The sequence below is a fragment of the Osmia bicornis genome, chromosome 8 (genome assembly GCF_907164935.1).
Source record: "Osmia bicornis bicornis chromosome 8, iOsmBic2.1, whole genome shotgun sequence".
NCBI lineage: Eukaryota > Metazoa > Arthropoda > Insecta > Hymenoptera > Megachilidae > Osmia > Osmia bicornis.
The window spans coordinates 10,048,085-10,060,556 of record NC_060223.1 but is presented as its reverse complement, the minus strand read 5'-3'; the positions used below and the strand labels follow the sequence as shown (position 1 = coordinate 10,060,556).

General features: G+C 34.8%; 2 protein-coding genes across 3 annotated transcripts; both read left to right on the top strand.

Annotated features, from left to right (window-relative positions):
* Positions 1-267: 267 nt before the first annotated feature.
* Positions 268-3,691, top strand: LOC114877645 (ubiquitin carboxyl-terminal hydrolase 20). Its single transcript, XM_029190503.2, has 4 exons — positions 268-868; positions 949-2,703; positions 2,793-3,064; positions 3,144-3,691. Exons 1-4 carry the CDS (start codon positions 450-452, stop codon positions 3,443-3,445), a joined length of 2,748 nt encoding a protein of 915 aa, XP_029046336.1. The 5' UTR covers positions 268-449; the 3' UTR covers positions 3,446-3,691.
* A 1,448-nt stretch (positions 3,692-5,139) lies between these two features.
* LOC114877670 (vesicular inhibitory amino acid transporter) lies at positions 5,140-11,013 on the top strand. 2 transcript variants are annotated; one of them, XM_029190547.2, is made up of 5 exons: positions 5,140-5,443; positions 5,956-5,981; positions 6,194-6,497; positions 6,568-6,700; positions 6,763-11,013. In XM_029190547.2, the coding sequence occupies exons 3-5, from the start codon at positions 6,211-6,213 to the stop codon at positions 7,945-7,947; spliced, it is 1,605 nt and encodes a 534-aa protein (XP_029046380.1). In that variant the 5' UTR covers positions 5,140-5,443; positions 5,956-5,981; positions 6,194-6,210; the 3' UTR covers positions 7,948-11,013. The 2 variants fall into 2 exon arrangements, with proteins under 2 accessions (XP_029046380.1, XP_029046379.1); XM_029190546.2 differs by lacking the exon at positions 5,956-5,981.
* The last annotated feature ends 1,459 nt before the right edge of the window (positions 11,014-12,472 follow it).

Here is a 12,472-nt window from a genome sequence, read left to right as displayed (position 1 = left end):
TTTTGTCTAATGTCGCGACATCTATTTTCTTATAAATATCATGATTGATATACTTTTTAATATAAATACATTTTGAAAGGAGGAATTTATGACAAATATTAATTCTTAAACTGAACTTCAACATGATTTGGAGAAACATAACGTTTATTTTAAAGATTTTCAAATTCGATTATCGACTGCAACATGCGCGCCAACTTATACTTTTTCCTTTGTATTGGCTATCTGATTGTAATATTTAATGTTCTCAACACAACTATCTCCAATGACAATCGTTTTCGTGGGTAATGTTCGATTATCATGAGCGACATGTCTCAATCAGGTTAGAAAATGATTGTAACATCCGAGTCGCGTGTAAGCCAAATTTCAAACGAATGTAAAAAAGTAAAGTATACGCGCGATTTCGCGTCCTATGATCAATAACAATCACCAGGACAAATATCAAAATCCAAATGCCTCTAAGTTCGAGGAACTGTCCTCACATCGCCAATCGTTGTGATCTCGCATTTATCGAGACTGTTGTGTCTCAAAAGGAAAGGTTTACAAAATGTAGTGAATGTGATGCAGGCGGGCCTAATTTATGGCTATGCCTGTTTCCTGATTGCCTTTGGGTCGGGTGTGCTGAAACACATTTGGACCACAGCACTGTACACAACCAAAAAATTCCTTCTCATTGTGCTCATATGAATCTTTCTACAAATCGTATATGGTGTTATGCTTGTAAAAGGGAAGTAATAACAAGGCATGTACCATCACCACCACGATCACCTACACAAATAGATATTAAAACACAAAGTAACAAGTTTGCTGGTGATGCACCTGTTAATATAGATTGTAAAACGGATGATCTTAATAGACTTATTTTGGATAAGTAAGTATAACATTTAATATTCTAAACATTTACTTATGTTGATCCTTTATAAGTTTCTAAAAATGTTTTATAAATAACAGGTTTTATGGTGAACTTATAAATAGAGTTAATTATGAGAAAGATGGGCTGTTTAATGAAAAATCTGGAGATTCACCGGATAGTACGGATTCAGATGAAAGCAAAGATTTTAATGGGAAACCAAGAGGTCTTGTTGGCCTTCAAAACATTGGCAATACATGTTACATGAATGCTGCGCTTCAAGCTTTATCAAATGTACCTCCATTGACTCAATTCTTTTTGGATTGTGGTCATATGGTTAGCTATATGTCCAAAGATAGAAAACCTGGTCTAAGCCTAAGCTATTTAAACCTTATTCGAGATATGTGGAACAGGAAAACAAGGGGATACGTTGTACCCCATGGAATATTGTCTGGTATAAGAACAGTTCATCCAATGTTTAGAGGATACCATCAACACGATACTCAAGAATTTCTAAGATGTTTTATGGATCAGTTACACGAAGAATTGAAAGAACATATCGAAGATGATCGTGATAATGCTTTAAGATTAAAAGGGCTAGGAGAGCAGTCGTCAGACGACGATGAAACTGAAATTGATGGAAACGGTTCTAGCCAATCTGACGCCGAATATGAAACTTGTGATTCTGGAGTAAGCGAACAAAGTTCTCTTAGTGACGAAGGTGAACGTGGTACAAAACGTAGATATTCTCGCGTATCTCAGTCGGAAAAGCTGAGAAGTAAATTTACGAATAGAAGTATAAAAAAGTCAACCGTAGATCAACCGTTTTCTCAACCGCAGAGATCTACGCAAAATTCACCTGTTAAGTATAGAACGAAGAAACAAATGAAAACACGAAGTATCATTAGCGATATATTCGATGGTAAACTGTTAAGTAGCGTACAATGTCTAACGTGCGATAGGATTTCAACGAGAGTAGAAACTTTTCAAGACTTATCATTACCCATTCCAAGTAGAGATCATATTGATATGTTACATCAAGGATCTCTAACTCCTCAGAAGGCTGGACCATGTTCAGATGTTGTATATGTAACAAATCAATCTGGCTGGTTGTCTTGGTTCTTGCAATGGATGCGCTCTTGGTTTTGGGGGCCGGTTGTTAGCCTTCACGACTGTCTTTCTGCATTTTTTAGCGCAGACGAACTTAAAGGAGATAATATGTATAGTTGTGAAAAGTGTAACAAGCTGCGTAACGGAATTAAATTTTCCAAAGTTTTAGAATTACCAGAAATACTATGCGTTCATTTAAAGAGGTTTCGTCACGAACTAATGTTTAGTTCGAAAATAGCGAATTACGTTTCATTTCCATTAGAAGGTTTAGATATGCGACCATATTTGCACAAAGAATGTGTATCGAAAGTAACAATGTACGACTTGATATCGGTTATTTGTCATCATGGAACAGCTGGTGGTGGGCATTATACTTGTTATGCATTAAATCCTATTGTTAATAAGTGGTTTGAGTTCGATGATCAGTGTGTCACTGAAGTTTCACCAGAAACAGTAAAACATTGTGAAGCGTATGTGTTATTTTATAAGAAGTGGTCACCAGAAATGTTGCAGTTACGTGATAAAACTATGGAGTTGATGGAGATTTCATCTAGAGAATTATCCGATTTAAATTTCTTTGTATCGCGGCAGTGGATAAATCGTTTTAACACATTTTCAGAACCAGGACCTATAGATAATTCAGACTTTCTTTGTCCACATGGTGGTGTTAATCCTGTTAGAGCACAGTTTGTAGATAAGCTTAGTATGCCTATTCCACAAGCAGTTTGGGAATATTTGTATAATACGTAAGTGCGATGTAAATTACACGTTCGATATTTCCATAAATGTAGCTTTTAATTACAGAATTTTATTAACTAACATAATATTTTTTCAGATTCGGTGGTGGTCCAGCGTGTACACATTTGTATGAATGTCCAATCTGTGAAGAAAAGTATGAATCATTACAAAAAAGGAGACAATACGAAATGGAAGTATTTCAACGATTAAATCACAATACAGATAATCCTACTGCTATTTATGGCTTGGCTATGGCTTGGTTAAGACAATGGCAAAGTTTTGTGCGCGGTAAAGAGACACAGCCACCCGGACCAATCGATAATAATTCTATTATAATAAATAAAAACGGGCAAAACATTCTTAAAGTTGGTGAGTATTCGAACGTATTATATTTTATAAAAGAATTATTCAAAGCATTAGAATTAATGTTTTTTAAAATTGTTTGTAGGCTCAGATTATGGACAAATACCAGAGGAACTCTGGCAATTTTTCGTAACAACATACGGTGGAGGACCAGAATTAATGTTGCATTCATGTCAAAGACCTGTTTCCGTTCAGTCTAACGTACCATTACATTCCACTGTAAATTCGAATCTAGATCAGAATTATAAGTCCAATCGCACAGAAAGTAAGTCTAATAAACTATGTATGACTAGGAGTTCTGAAACGGTTTTACAACAAGATAGTGCTATTGAAAGTTTAACTTCTGATAGTGATTCTCATCAAACACAAAGGGATGTCACCGAGTAAATTAATTACTTCAACATCTTATGGTTATATATATAATATATATATAAATTAACACTTTCACATGGACACTAAAGTTATGGATGGTATCCTAACACAAAGGAATCAATTTCTAATTGTTATGTCCTAGCCGTGTTACAGATTATTGTTAGATTTGTAAAACAAAGATATCTTCTTCGATATAACTATTTACACTGTACAATAAGTAAATGATATAAAAATTTTCGAGCATCTCGAGATATTCGCTAATGTGTTTCGTTTTTTGTTACTACGTGCAATTTTAATGTAAATTTGTGGGTATTACGTGTATTCGATGGGAAGTTAGTACAAAAATTTTCGTATCTATGAGTGTATTATTTAAAATCAAATATTCAGCTATATTTTTTGCCTGAGTCGGTAATGTACCATTAGTACTCCGACTTCGGTATGAAATTTTAACACTTCCTCTTTGTACGCTTACTGTAATGTCTGTGTGTCTTTGCTGCATATACAAAATATTGTCACAATACTGTAAAATATAACATATTTCTTGGTTTATATGCGTCTATTAAAACAAAAAGAATATATATATATATTATACATAATATGCATATAAGTGGAAGACTGAAAATCTAAACAAACTTAATTTAGCAGAAATTTTTTAGTTACTGTTGGTGAAATATACCAATCAAAACCCTATCGCAACAAAATTTTACAGAACAATAGTAACGTTATACATGCTTTGTACTGTAGAAAATTTAGTAGACAATTTTCAATATCTACTTGCAATCACTTGTAGTATAATTAACTTGTAAATTCATTAATATGTAAATTTATTAATGTCTTTATGATGAAACTTAGAGGAAAAAAGCATTTCTTTCGTTGTTGTGATCTCACGGCCTTGGAATGTTACCAGAATTGTATGCAGTATAGTGTAACGACATGTTCATATTGTATGCGAGAAACTGTTTGTTTGAGTGTTACTATAATTTCAATTACAAACGCAGGGACACAAACGATTGTACAGTTAATATTAATTATTAATGATCGTTGTGAAAAGTAACATACCTAAGATAAATAATAAACAAGTTGGTTTCTTTATTTATTAAAATCCATTATAGTTTTTATTAATGCCTTTGAATACTGTATTATAATATTAAATAATAAAAGAACATTAATATTAATTTCAAACATTTGAAAATATAAATTCCAGTGCTATCTGACCGCTTGGAATACATGATAAACTAACAACACATTCTCTGTTATACGCATATGCTTTATCGCATCTCTTATCATTAATTAGGCTCTGGATTCTTCGTAAAAATTTCCTTAAGACTTCTAAGAAGCCTGCAAGATATAAAGCGTCCAGAGACGTTCATTATTAAAAATCATTTCTCAATTTATTCATGGTTTTTCTTATCAACCATATAATATAATAATTTTTCAACATCAGCTTCATCTTATCACACGTACATACAACAAGTGTACCAACGAGATTACAAAATTGTTCCAGTTCTAGGAAGGGGTGTCTGACAAGAATCTCAGTCACCCTCCTAGAAATGTTGTCTCATCCGATTGTTACTTTCGTAGGGGAGACACGACCCTTAAGCACAGTACTGACGTGTCAAGAAACGTCTCGTGGACCACATCGATCGAGGCTTGCGCGTTCGAGGGATGCTGGCTATATTCTTCCGATCTCCCAACCCCTGAAACGCCAACCCCGTAGTCTATGGCGCGATTAAGGGCTCGCGATTAAGGACTAGACGATCGCGGTAGACCGTAGACGACCATGCGGTATCGTAGCCCACGTAGTTAGACGGTTTCGACCCTTTCTTTTCAAGTATTTTCGTTCACGGGACTCGCTGCCGGACCCCTTATTTTTCTTTTTAGTTTAGCCTCACCTGCCCCGAAAAAACGAACGAGGTCGACGGTGGAGGAGATCGCGGCTGCCATCGTTGCATCGTTCAAAACCCGCTAACTTTCATTCCCGTATATCGGGAGGCGAATTTTCTTCTTCGTTCGGTAAGTAAAGATTACAATTAAACCATAAGATCATTCGAAATCAGGAACAAACGTTCATAGGGAGACACCAAACATATATTGCCCCGAGGAAAGTTTGGAAGATACATAGGTAAAAAGAAAAGAGGGTGAATAAGAAAAGAATAATGAAAAGAATATTAAAAGGTTCTTCCTCAAAATATTGAATCTAAATAAATATCTGGGGATAATATTCTCATATTAAAATTTCATTGCCATATAACTGTTTCAAGCTATATATATTCGACCCTTTTTCTATCAAGTGATTAAAATGACCTACATGTATAATATCTGTTAAATTTCATTCATTTAAAGCCGATCGAATAAATCAGGAATCATAGTTAAAGTGACTCGATAAATATTCCTCGTTACCATTTATATCAGAAAATATATGATAGCTGTCAATTGGATAATAAAATTTCCAAATTACCTGGTGGCAATGTAAACTGGTTATTCGATACGATTTGATTAACTGCTTTATTTTTTATTGCCGGAAGTGTAAACCGAAGGAAAAGTATGTTGCGTAAGTATATCGACGATGGCCACAGATATCGAGTTATTGTATGTACAAAGTATTAAAGTATCCGCAACAGTTGATAACGAATAATTTTTATAATTCTACTAGATTTTATTTAAAAAAAAACATTATCAAAGTATTTGTACACCTGATACTATCAAGTTCTTAATCGCATCACTAAAAGTTTTTACTAACATATCAATTATTTTTGTTTTCAGGAGGAGGAAATTAAACAATGGCCCACTTTCGCGGATTCTACATACCCTCCGTCGGTGCAGCTGTGAACGTTGCATGGGAAACATTGAAGGCTAAATGGCCGGAGAACAGTCCTTGTATGGAACTTATTCGTGGAAACGGGACGGGTCAACGACCGGTTCCAGGACAGGACGGTCAAGGAGAGTTGAAATCGTTCGACGAAGGTCGCGATAACACGGAAATGATGACCATGAACGGAGATCAAGGATATCGGGACCAGAGCGATGTAGCCATAGCGGAGGACTCGTTTAGTTATCAACGAAACGGGTAAAATAAAAAGGCTCTTTCTTTTCGAAAGGGAAATTGACTCATTGACTCGGGAAATGTTACATTTCAGGGACAAAATTAAAACAGGAAGCGTTAGTAGCGGAGAATTTAGCGAATACGACGAGGGTGGCGGGGAATTCGGTGGATCGGGAGTAAAAATTAACGAATGGCAAGCCGCGTGGAATGTTACAAACGCTATACAGGTATTTTTTGGCTACACCTACAACGCCGGTAATTCCATTTCAATATAAATTTCTAATTTCAGGGTATGTTCATCGTGTCGTTACCGTTCGCCGTTTTACGGGGCGGTTACTGGGCCATTGCCGCGATGATAGGTATAGCGCATATCTGTTGTTACACCGGTAAAATACTCGTCGAATGTTTGTACGAACTCGATACCGTGACGGGTCAACGCGTACGAGTAAGAGATTCGTACGTAGCAATCGCGAAGGAATGCTTCGGGCCTACATGGGGTGTACGAGCTGTGAACATAGCGCAGATCATCGAATTATTAATGACTTGTATCTTGTACGTGGTCGTCTGCGGTGACTTGATGATCGGTACCTTTCCCGAGGGAGCGATCGATACCAGAAGCTGGATGATGTTGACCGGAATATTTTTACTGCCTCTCGGTTTTCTCAAGTCGTTGCAACACGTCTCGGTGTTGAGCTTCTGGTGTACCATGTCCCATCTGTTCATAAACGCCATCATCGTCGGTTACTGTGTCTTGGAGATCGGTGACTGGGGTTGGTCCAAGGTAAAATGGACGATAGATTTTAAGAATTTCCCGATTTCCCTCGGTGTGATCGTGTTCAGTTACACATCGCAGATATTTCTACCAACTTTAGAGGGTAATCTGATCGATCGTTCGAAATTCGATTGGATGCTTAACTGGAGTCACATCGCGGCTGCCGCCTTCAAGTCTCTCTTCGGTTGGATCTGTTTCTTAACTTTTCAAAACGACACCCAGCAAGTGATCACCAATAATTTACACTCGGCTGGTTTTAAGGGTCTGGTGAATTTTTGCTTAGTGGTCAAGGCGGTGCTCTCGTATCCGTTGCCGTATTACGCGGCCTGCGAACTCCTCGAGAGAGCGTTTTTCAGGGGTAGACCGAAAACGATCTTCCCGACGATATGGACGGTGGATCGCGAGCTGAAAGTCTGGGGTCTCGCGTGGAGGGTTGGCGTGATCGTCTTCACCATCCTTATGGCAATATTCATTCCTCATTTCAGTATCCTGATGGGTTTCATAGGCTCCTTCACTGGAACCATGCTGTCGTTCATATGGCCGTGTTATTTTCATTTGAAATTAAAAAGAAATTCGATGGAATGGAGCGCGGTGGCTTACGATTGCTTCGTTATCTTTCTGGGAGTTTTGTTCGGTGTTATCGGTGTATACGATTCCGGCTCTGCCCTGATAAACGCCTTCAAGATCGGTTTACCGTTTTAAACGATCAAACGCGTACCTTTGCCTCCTTCGATCTTCGTTTGTCTTCCATAAAGATAATATCTTGTAGATATACACTGCTCAAGGGAACCATCGAATTGCAGCTCGCGTCAATTGACTTAATATGTTAGATCAAACGATTTCAAACAGTGGACTCATCGAGATTCTAACGACCTGGCACAACCCCATCGCGCACCTATCACTTCCGGATCACATGGTACAAATATTGTACCGCTTTTAGCGGCTGCACTGCAATCTAACATTCCCTTGAGAGAATTACAAAGAAAAGTCTATATTTTTGCTGATTTCGACAATTTTTAAAACCAATCGTACAAAGTTTACGATTTTTCGTCTCGTCGCTTAGAGACATTATTATACATATACAAGTTTTCGCTCGTTCAAGTAGACACAAAAAGAAGGTTCAAGACATTTTGAGATTGTACATTTATAATTCAACCAGAACTCACACATATCTAGCTAAATGATATATTTAAGACGAAGAGCGTCGTAGAACGAGCAAATGTATCTATTCTTCAGCAATCTCGGCTTCGTGTCCTACGTCTTCCAGATCTTAATTCTTTTTTTTTTCTTTCTTCTGACGATGATCGTCGACAACAGGGGCTTTTTAGAAAGAAAAAAAAACATTTAGATATATTTAGCAAGCAGCAAACAATAATAATATCTCGCTAGACGGTAAGTGATCGATGTCTTCCAAGCAAATGTTGCGTGTACAAGCGAAACACGGTGAATATTGTACGTACAAGTTAACTAAATACTGTTACACAGGTTTCGGGATTTTATAATCGTCATTGCGGATCTTGTAATTTCTATTTACACGTTGAATTACCCGCCCCGCCGAGGAGGCGTTCAGTAAACAAGTTTAGTAACCGAACGATCTTTAACAATGAAAAGTAACAATTTTGGGCATATCGAGGTATTTGGGACAATGTCCATTGGGAGATGTGATGTATGTATGTACATAAGCACAAATTTATATAATTATAATTATTTAAAAATTAGATTTTAAAGATTTTAAAAAATTATTTAATTTACTATGAGAAAGTTAAGATATTTAGGTTCTTATATTATAATAATTGCTCATGGATTCATATTAGTGGACAGTTTAGGGGATGGAGGGATGCAACAGGTGTTGGTGTAATTAGGAAGAGGCCTCCCTTAGTATTTTAAGATTTCAAGATTTCAAGATTTAAAAATTCCAAAATTGCAATTTTATGCAACGAGAGATTTCAATTACTTCTATTTGCAAGATTTCCAAAAATGTATCACATCTCCCAGTTGTCTCAAATATTTTAGCAATACCACAACCACTTTTCTTATGATTATTTCAGAATGATTAGCTGCCAGCGCGTAATAATATATATTTCTAACGTCTCCTCGTCGTGCAAGTGAATGCAAATATGTAACCAGTTATGTACGAACGAGTACAATTAATTAGTTCATTATAATCCAACGTCTTCCGAGGCCTTTATAGGCCGCATAGATCACACACGCTAGTTTAAGCAATATGAATTGTAGTCCATCGTAGTAGGTTTGACAGAAGTTCAGCGAGATGTTCTTCAAATTCGATTCGTTTTTCTTTTCGATGTCACGTTTTAGTTTGACGATTCCTTATTTAATCTAGAGACTGTTCGATTATTGTTGAAAGTATGGGGTGTGAAAGAGTGCGGAATTCCTTTATCAATTGTGTCGGATTGAATACGTGGAATTATTTACATATTAAAGTGTTTTGTGACCAAGATAAGCGTCAATTTCGTGTAACGAGATAATCGAAATGTTAGATTAACCCTTGAACAATGGAGCCTTGGTCAATCGTAATCCAAACTTATAAAACATATACAAGGATATCAATCTAAAGTTAAATGAATAATTTTTATGAACTACACATGGAAAATAATATGAAATATAAAAATTGTCGCTCTCTCCATGGTCCGCCCTCCGAGGGTTAAAAAAAGGGTAGTAAAAATGTCATTGTAATAAAACTAGCTTTAACATATCTTTAAAAATAATATATTAATGTCTTTTAACGATATTAGCAATTTTATATTTTGCGTTTTAATATGATATCTATAATTTTTTATTAAACAAAAACCGAAGAACATCTCGCAGTTTATCTAAAATGTGTTATTTAAATGAGATACGATAATATTTATGAAACGAGTCTTCCAATGATGTCTTCCAGAATGATAATAATGATAATAATTAATGTAATACGATCTATTGATCGAAGGAAATCTTTGTCAATGATATTAAACGTTATATTGAGAGTTGTAGGAGTTAAGCGTTAATTGTTAAGGCTATGGTCAAATTTAACGTATAAGTCATTCATTGATCATTTGAACCAGTTTTATCATTTTATTCTTAAAGGATCGTTTTCTCTCCTTTGACACCATCAACGTAGACGAACAATAAATTAAACATAATATTGCCTTGTTCTCTTTAAATAAACAATATTGTACATAGCGTCTCTCTCGTGTGAGATGCATACGAAACAGCTTTCATCACAATTGTCGACCAAAGGAAAAGTAGCTACGATGGTGTGAATAAAAAATGCATTCATAAAAATTTAATTAAAATCCTGAGAGAGAATCTTCCCGGTATTGGACAAATTTATTTTAGAGTATAGAAGGTAAAGTGTTTAAATAATATTAAACTGCATGGCAGAAGGTACTACTTTGAAAAAGAATGTTAATGTATAAGTGATTAAAAATGAAGAAATCAAAGGCAAATAATGAAATAATTGCCGTTGAAGAAATAAATAGAATATGTATGGTAATTGAACGCGTTGGATGGAATTGATTCATCGATTTAATTAAACAAGAACATTGTATAAAAATTTGCGAAATAATTGATAGGACAATTGTTATATAATAATTTATGGTTTATGTGTGATTTTCATTAATTATAACATATCTGATTTCACAAAAATTATTAGATTAGATTATTTGAAGCGCTTTCACGGAAGTGTTTTTCGTGGAATTTCAAGAACAACCTCATTAATGTTGTAGTTAAATATAAAAATGGGCTTCCACATACATATATATAAATTGTATAAACATGTATGTATAATATAGAATTTATATATGTGTATAGATTATGAAAGATGAAAAATACATTATCAAAATTTTATGTAAGTGCCATTTCTTTTCGCCAGATGCTTCTAAGGATTGGCGTGATTAGAATTTTTTGACAAGATGGTCCAAGTCCTTTCTCTTTATTTTAACTTTTACTTTTAAGAAGAAAAATATGACTTTCACTATGAAAGCAAGTATCTGGAAACCGCAAATATTCAGATCTGTTATGCTCTAAATACTTTCCTGCTAATACATAAAAGGTTCGTGGCTATAGAAAACGTCACTTTATAGATCTAATAGTGAACAATGAACTTCATGGTAAGTCCGAAAATATTGGTCCCATTTTATTTCGCGTTGCTATTTATTAAATGTGTATTTTATTTCAGATAATTACTTACTTACTTTACCATTTGACTTTGATAATATTTTCAAAAGCAGAAGCTGGTGTTGGAAAAATATTCGTTCATGATGTCACCACAAAAAATGGTAACTTATAATGTAAACGCAATTGTAGATTAAAAGTAACATAAGTGGTGAATTTGTTTAAATTAATTTGTACAACGTTAAAATTGTTTAATAATTTCATACAAGTTTAACGAAACTAGACTTATTAAAATTAAAGTAATTTATTTATTTAACCATATGCGTTACTGGTTTAAATTCAATGTTATTCCTTATTCAATAGATTTGGATATATTTTTAGACGAGGTGCCTCGGGTAAAGATAAAAGTCTTTCGAGCGCCAAGCGAAGAGCAAAATGGAGAAAAATTCACTACTTGGGGATTTTGGATAAAACAGCCATCCAAATTGGATACAGAATATTGAATAAAAATTGTTTATGTATGTGAAAAAAAATGTTATAGAATCGTAAGAGTTCGTTATTGCTAACAAATTTATATTCAATTAAATAAATTGGTTAAATATTAATTTTATATAATCCTGTTGAAGGATGTCTTTCATGGATTTTAGGATTGGAGAGGAATTCATAAAAGGTCTAAAAATTTTAGATATTTTATCAATGCATTCTATATTATACCATTACTAATGCAAGTACATGTGTTTATATAAAAATTATATTTTTCAGGTGGAACGTATATAATTTATTTGCGGAATTTTGGGTCCTGCGAGATTTTCTGCCTGCTGTGATTATCTAAATCCGCTTTCGTTCCGGCACCATGGTAACCAGCTTGATGGCCTGGACCCGATGGTGTATGAGTAGGATTACATTGATTTCCCCTGTTTGCTTTAGCAGCATTATCCATCTAGAAAAATAAAAAAATATTGTAAAACGTAAATAAAATTATATTGCAGAATTTTCACGATAGGCGTACGTACATACATGATTATTTAAAGAGCAATCAATTATTGTTAAGATATTTGATTTTCTATTTTTCTAATACAAAAATGTTAATTTGAATCAACGTTAGGTGATATCG

Coding starts and splice junctions, on each gene's coding strand:
- LOC114877645 (XM_029190503.2), top strand. CDS start 450: ATGCCTCTAAGTTCGAGGAACTGTCCTCACATCGCCAATCGTTGTGAT. Junction 869..948: donor AATAGACTTATTTTGGATAA/GTAAGTATAACA, acceptor TATAAATAACAG/GTTTTATGGTGAACTTATAA. Junction 2,704..2,792: donor TGGGAATATTTGTATAATAC/GTAAGTGCGATG, acceptor ATATTTTTTCAG/ATTCGGTGGTGGTCCAGCGT.
- LOC114877670 (XM_029190546.2), top strand. CDS start 6,211: ATGGCCCACTTTCGCGGATTCTACATACCCTCCGTCGGTGCAGCTGTG. Junction 6,498..6,567: donor TTTAGTTATCAACGAAACGG/GTAAAATAAAAA, acceptor GTTACATTTCAG/GGACAAAATTAAAACAGGAA. Junction 6,701..6,762: donor ATGTTACAAACGCTATACAG/GTATTTTTTGGC, acceptor TTCTAATTTCAG/GGTATGTTCATCGTGTCGTT.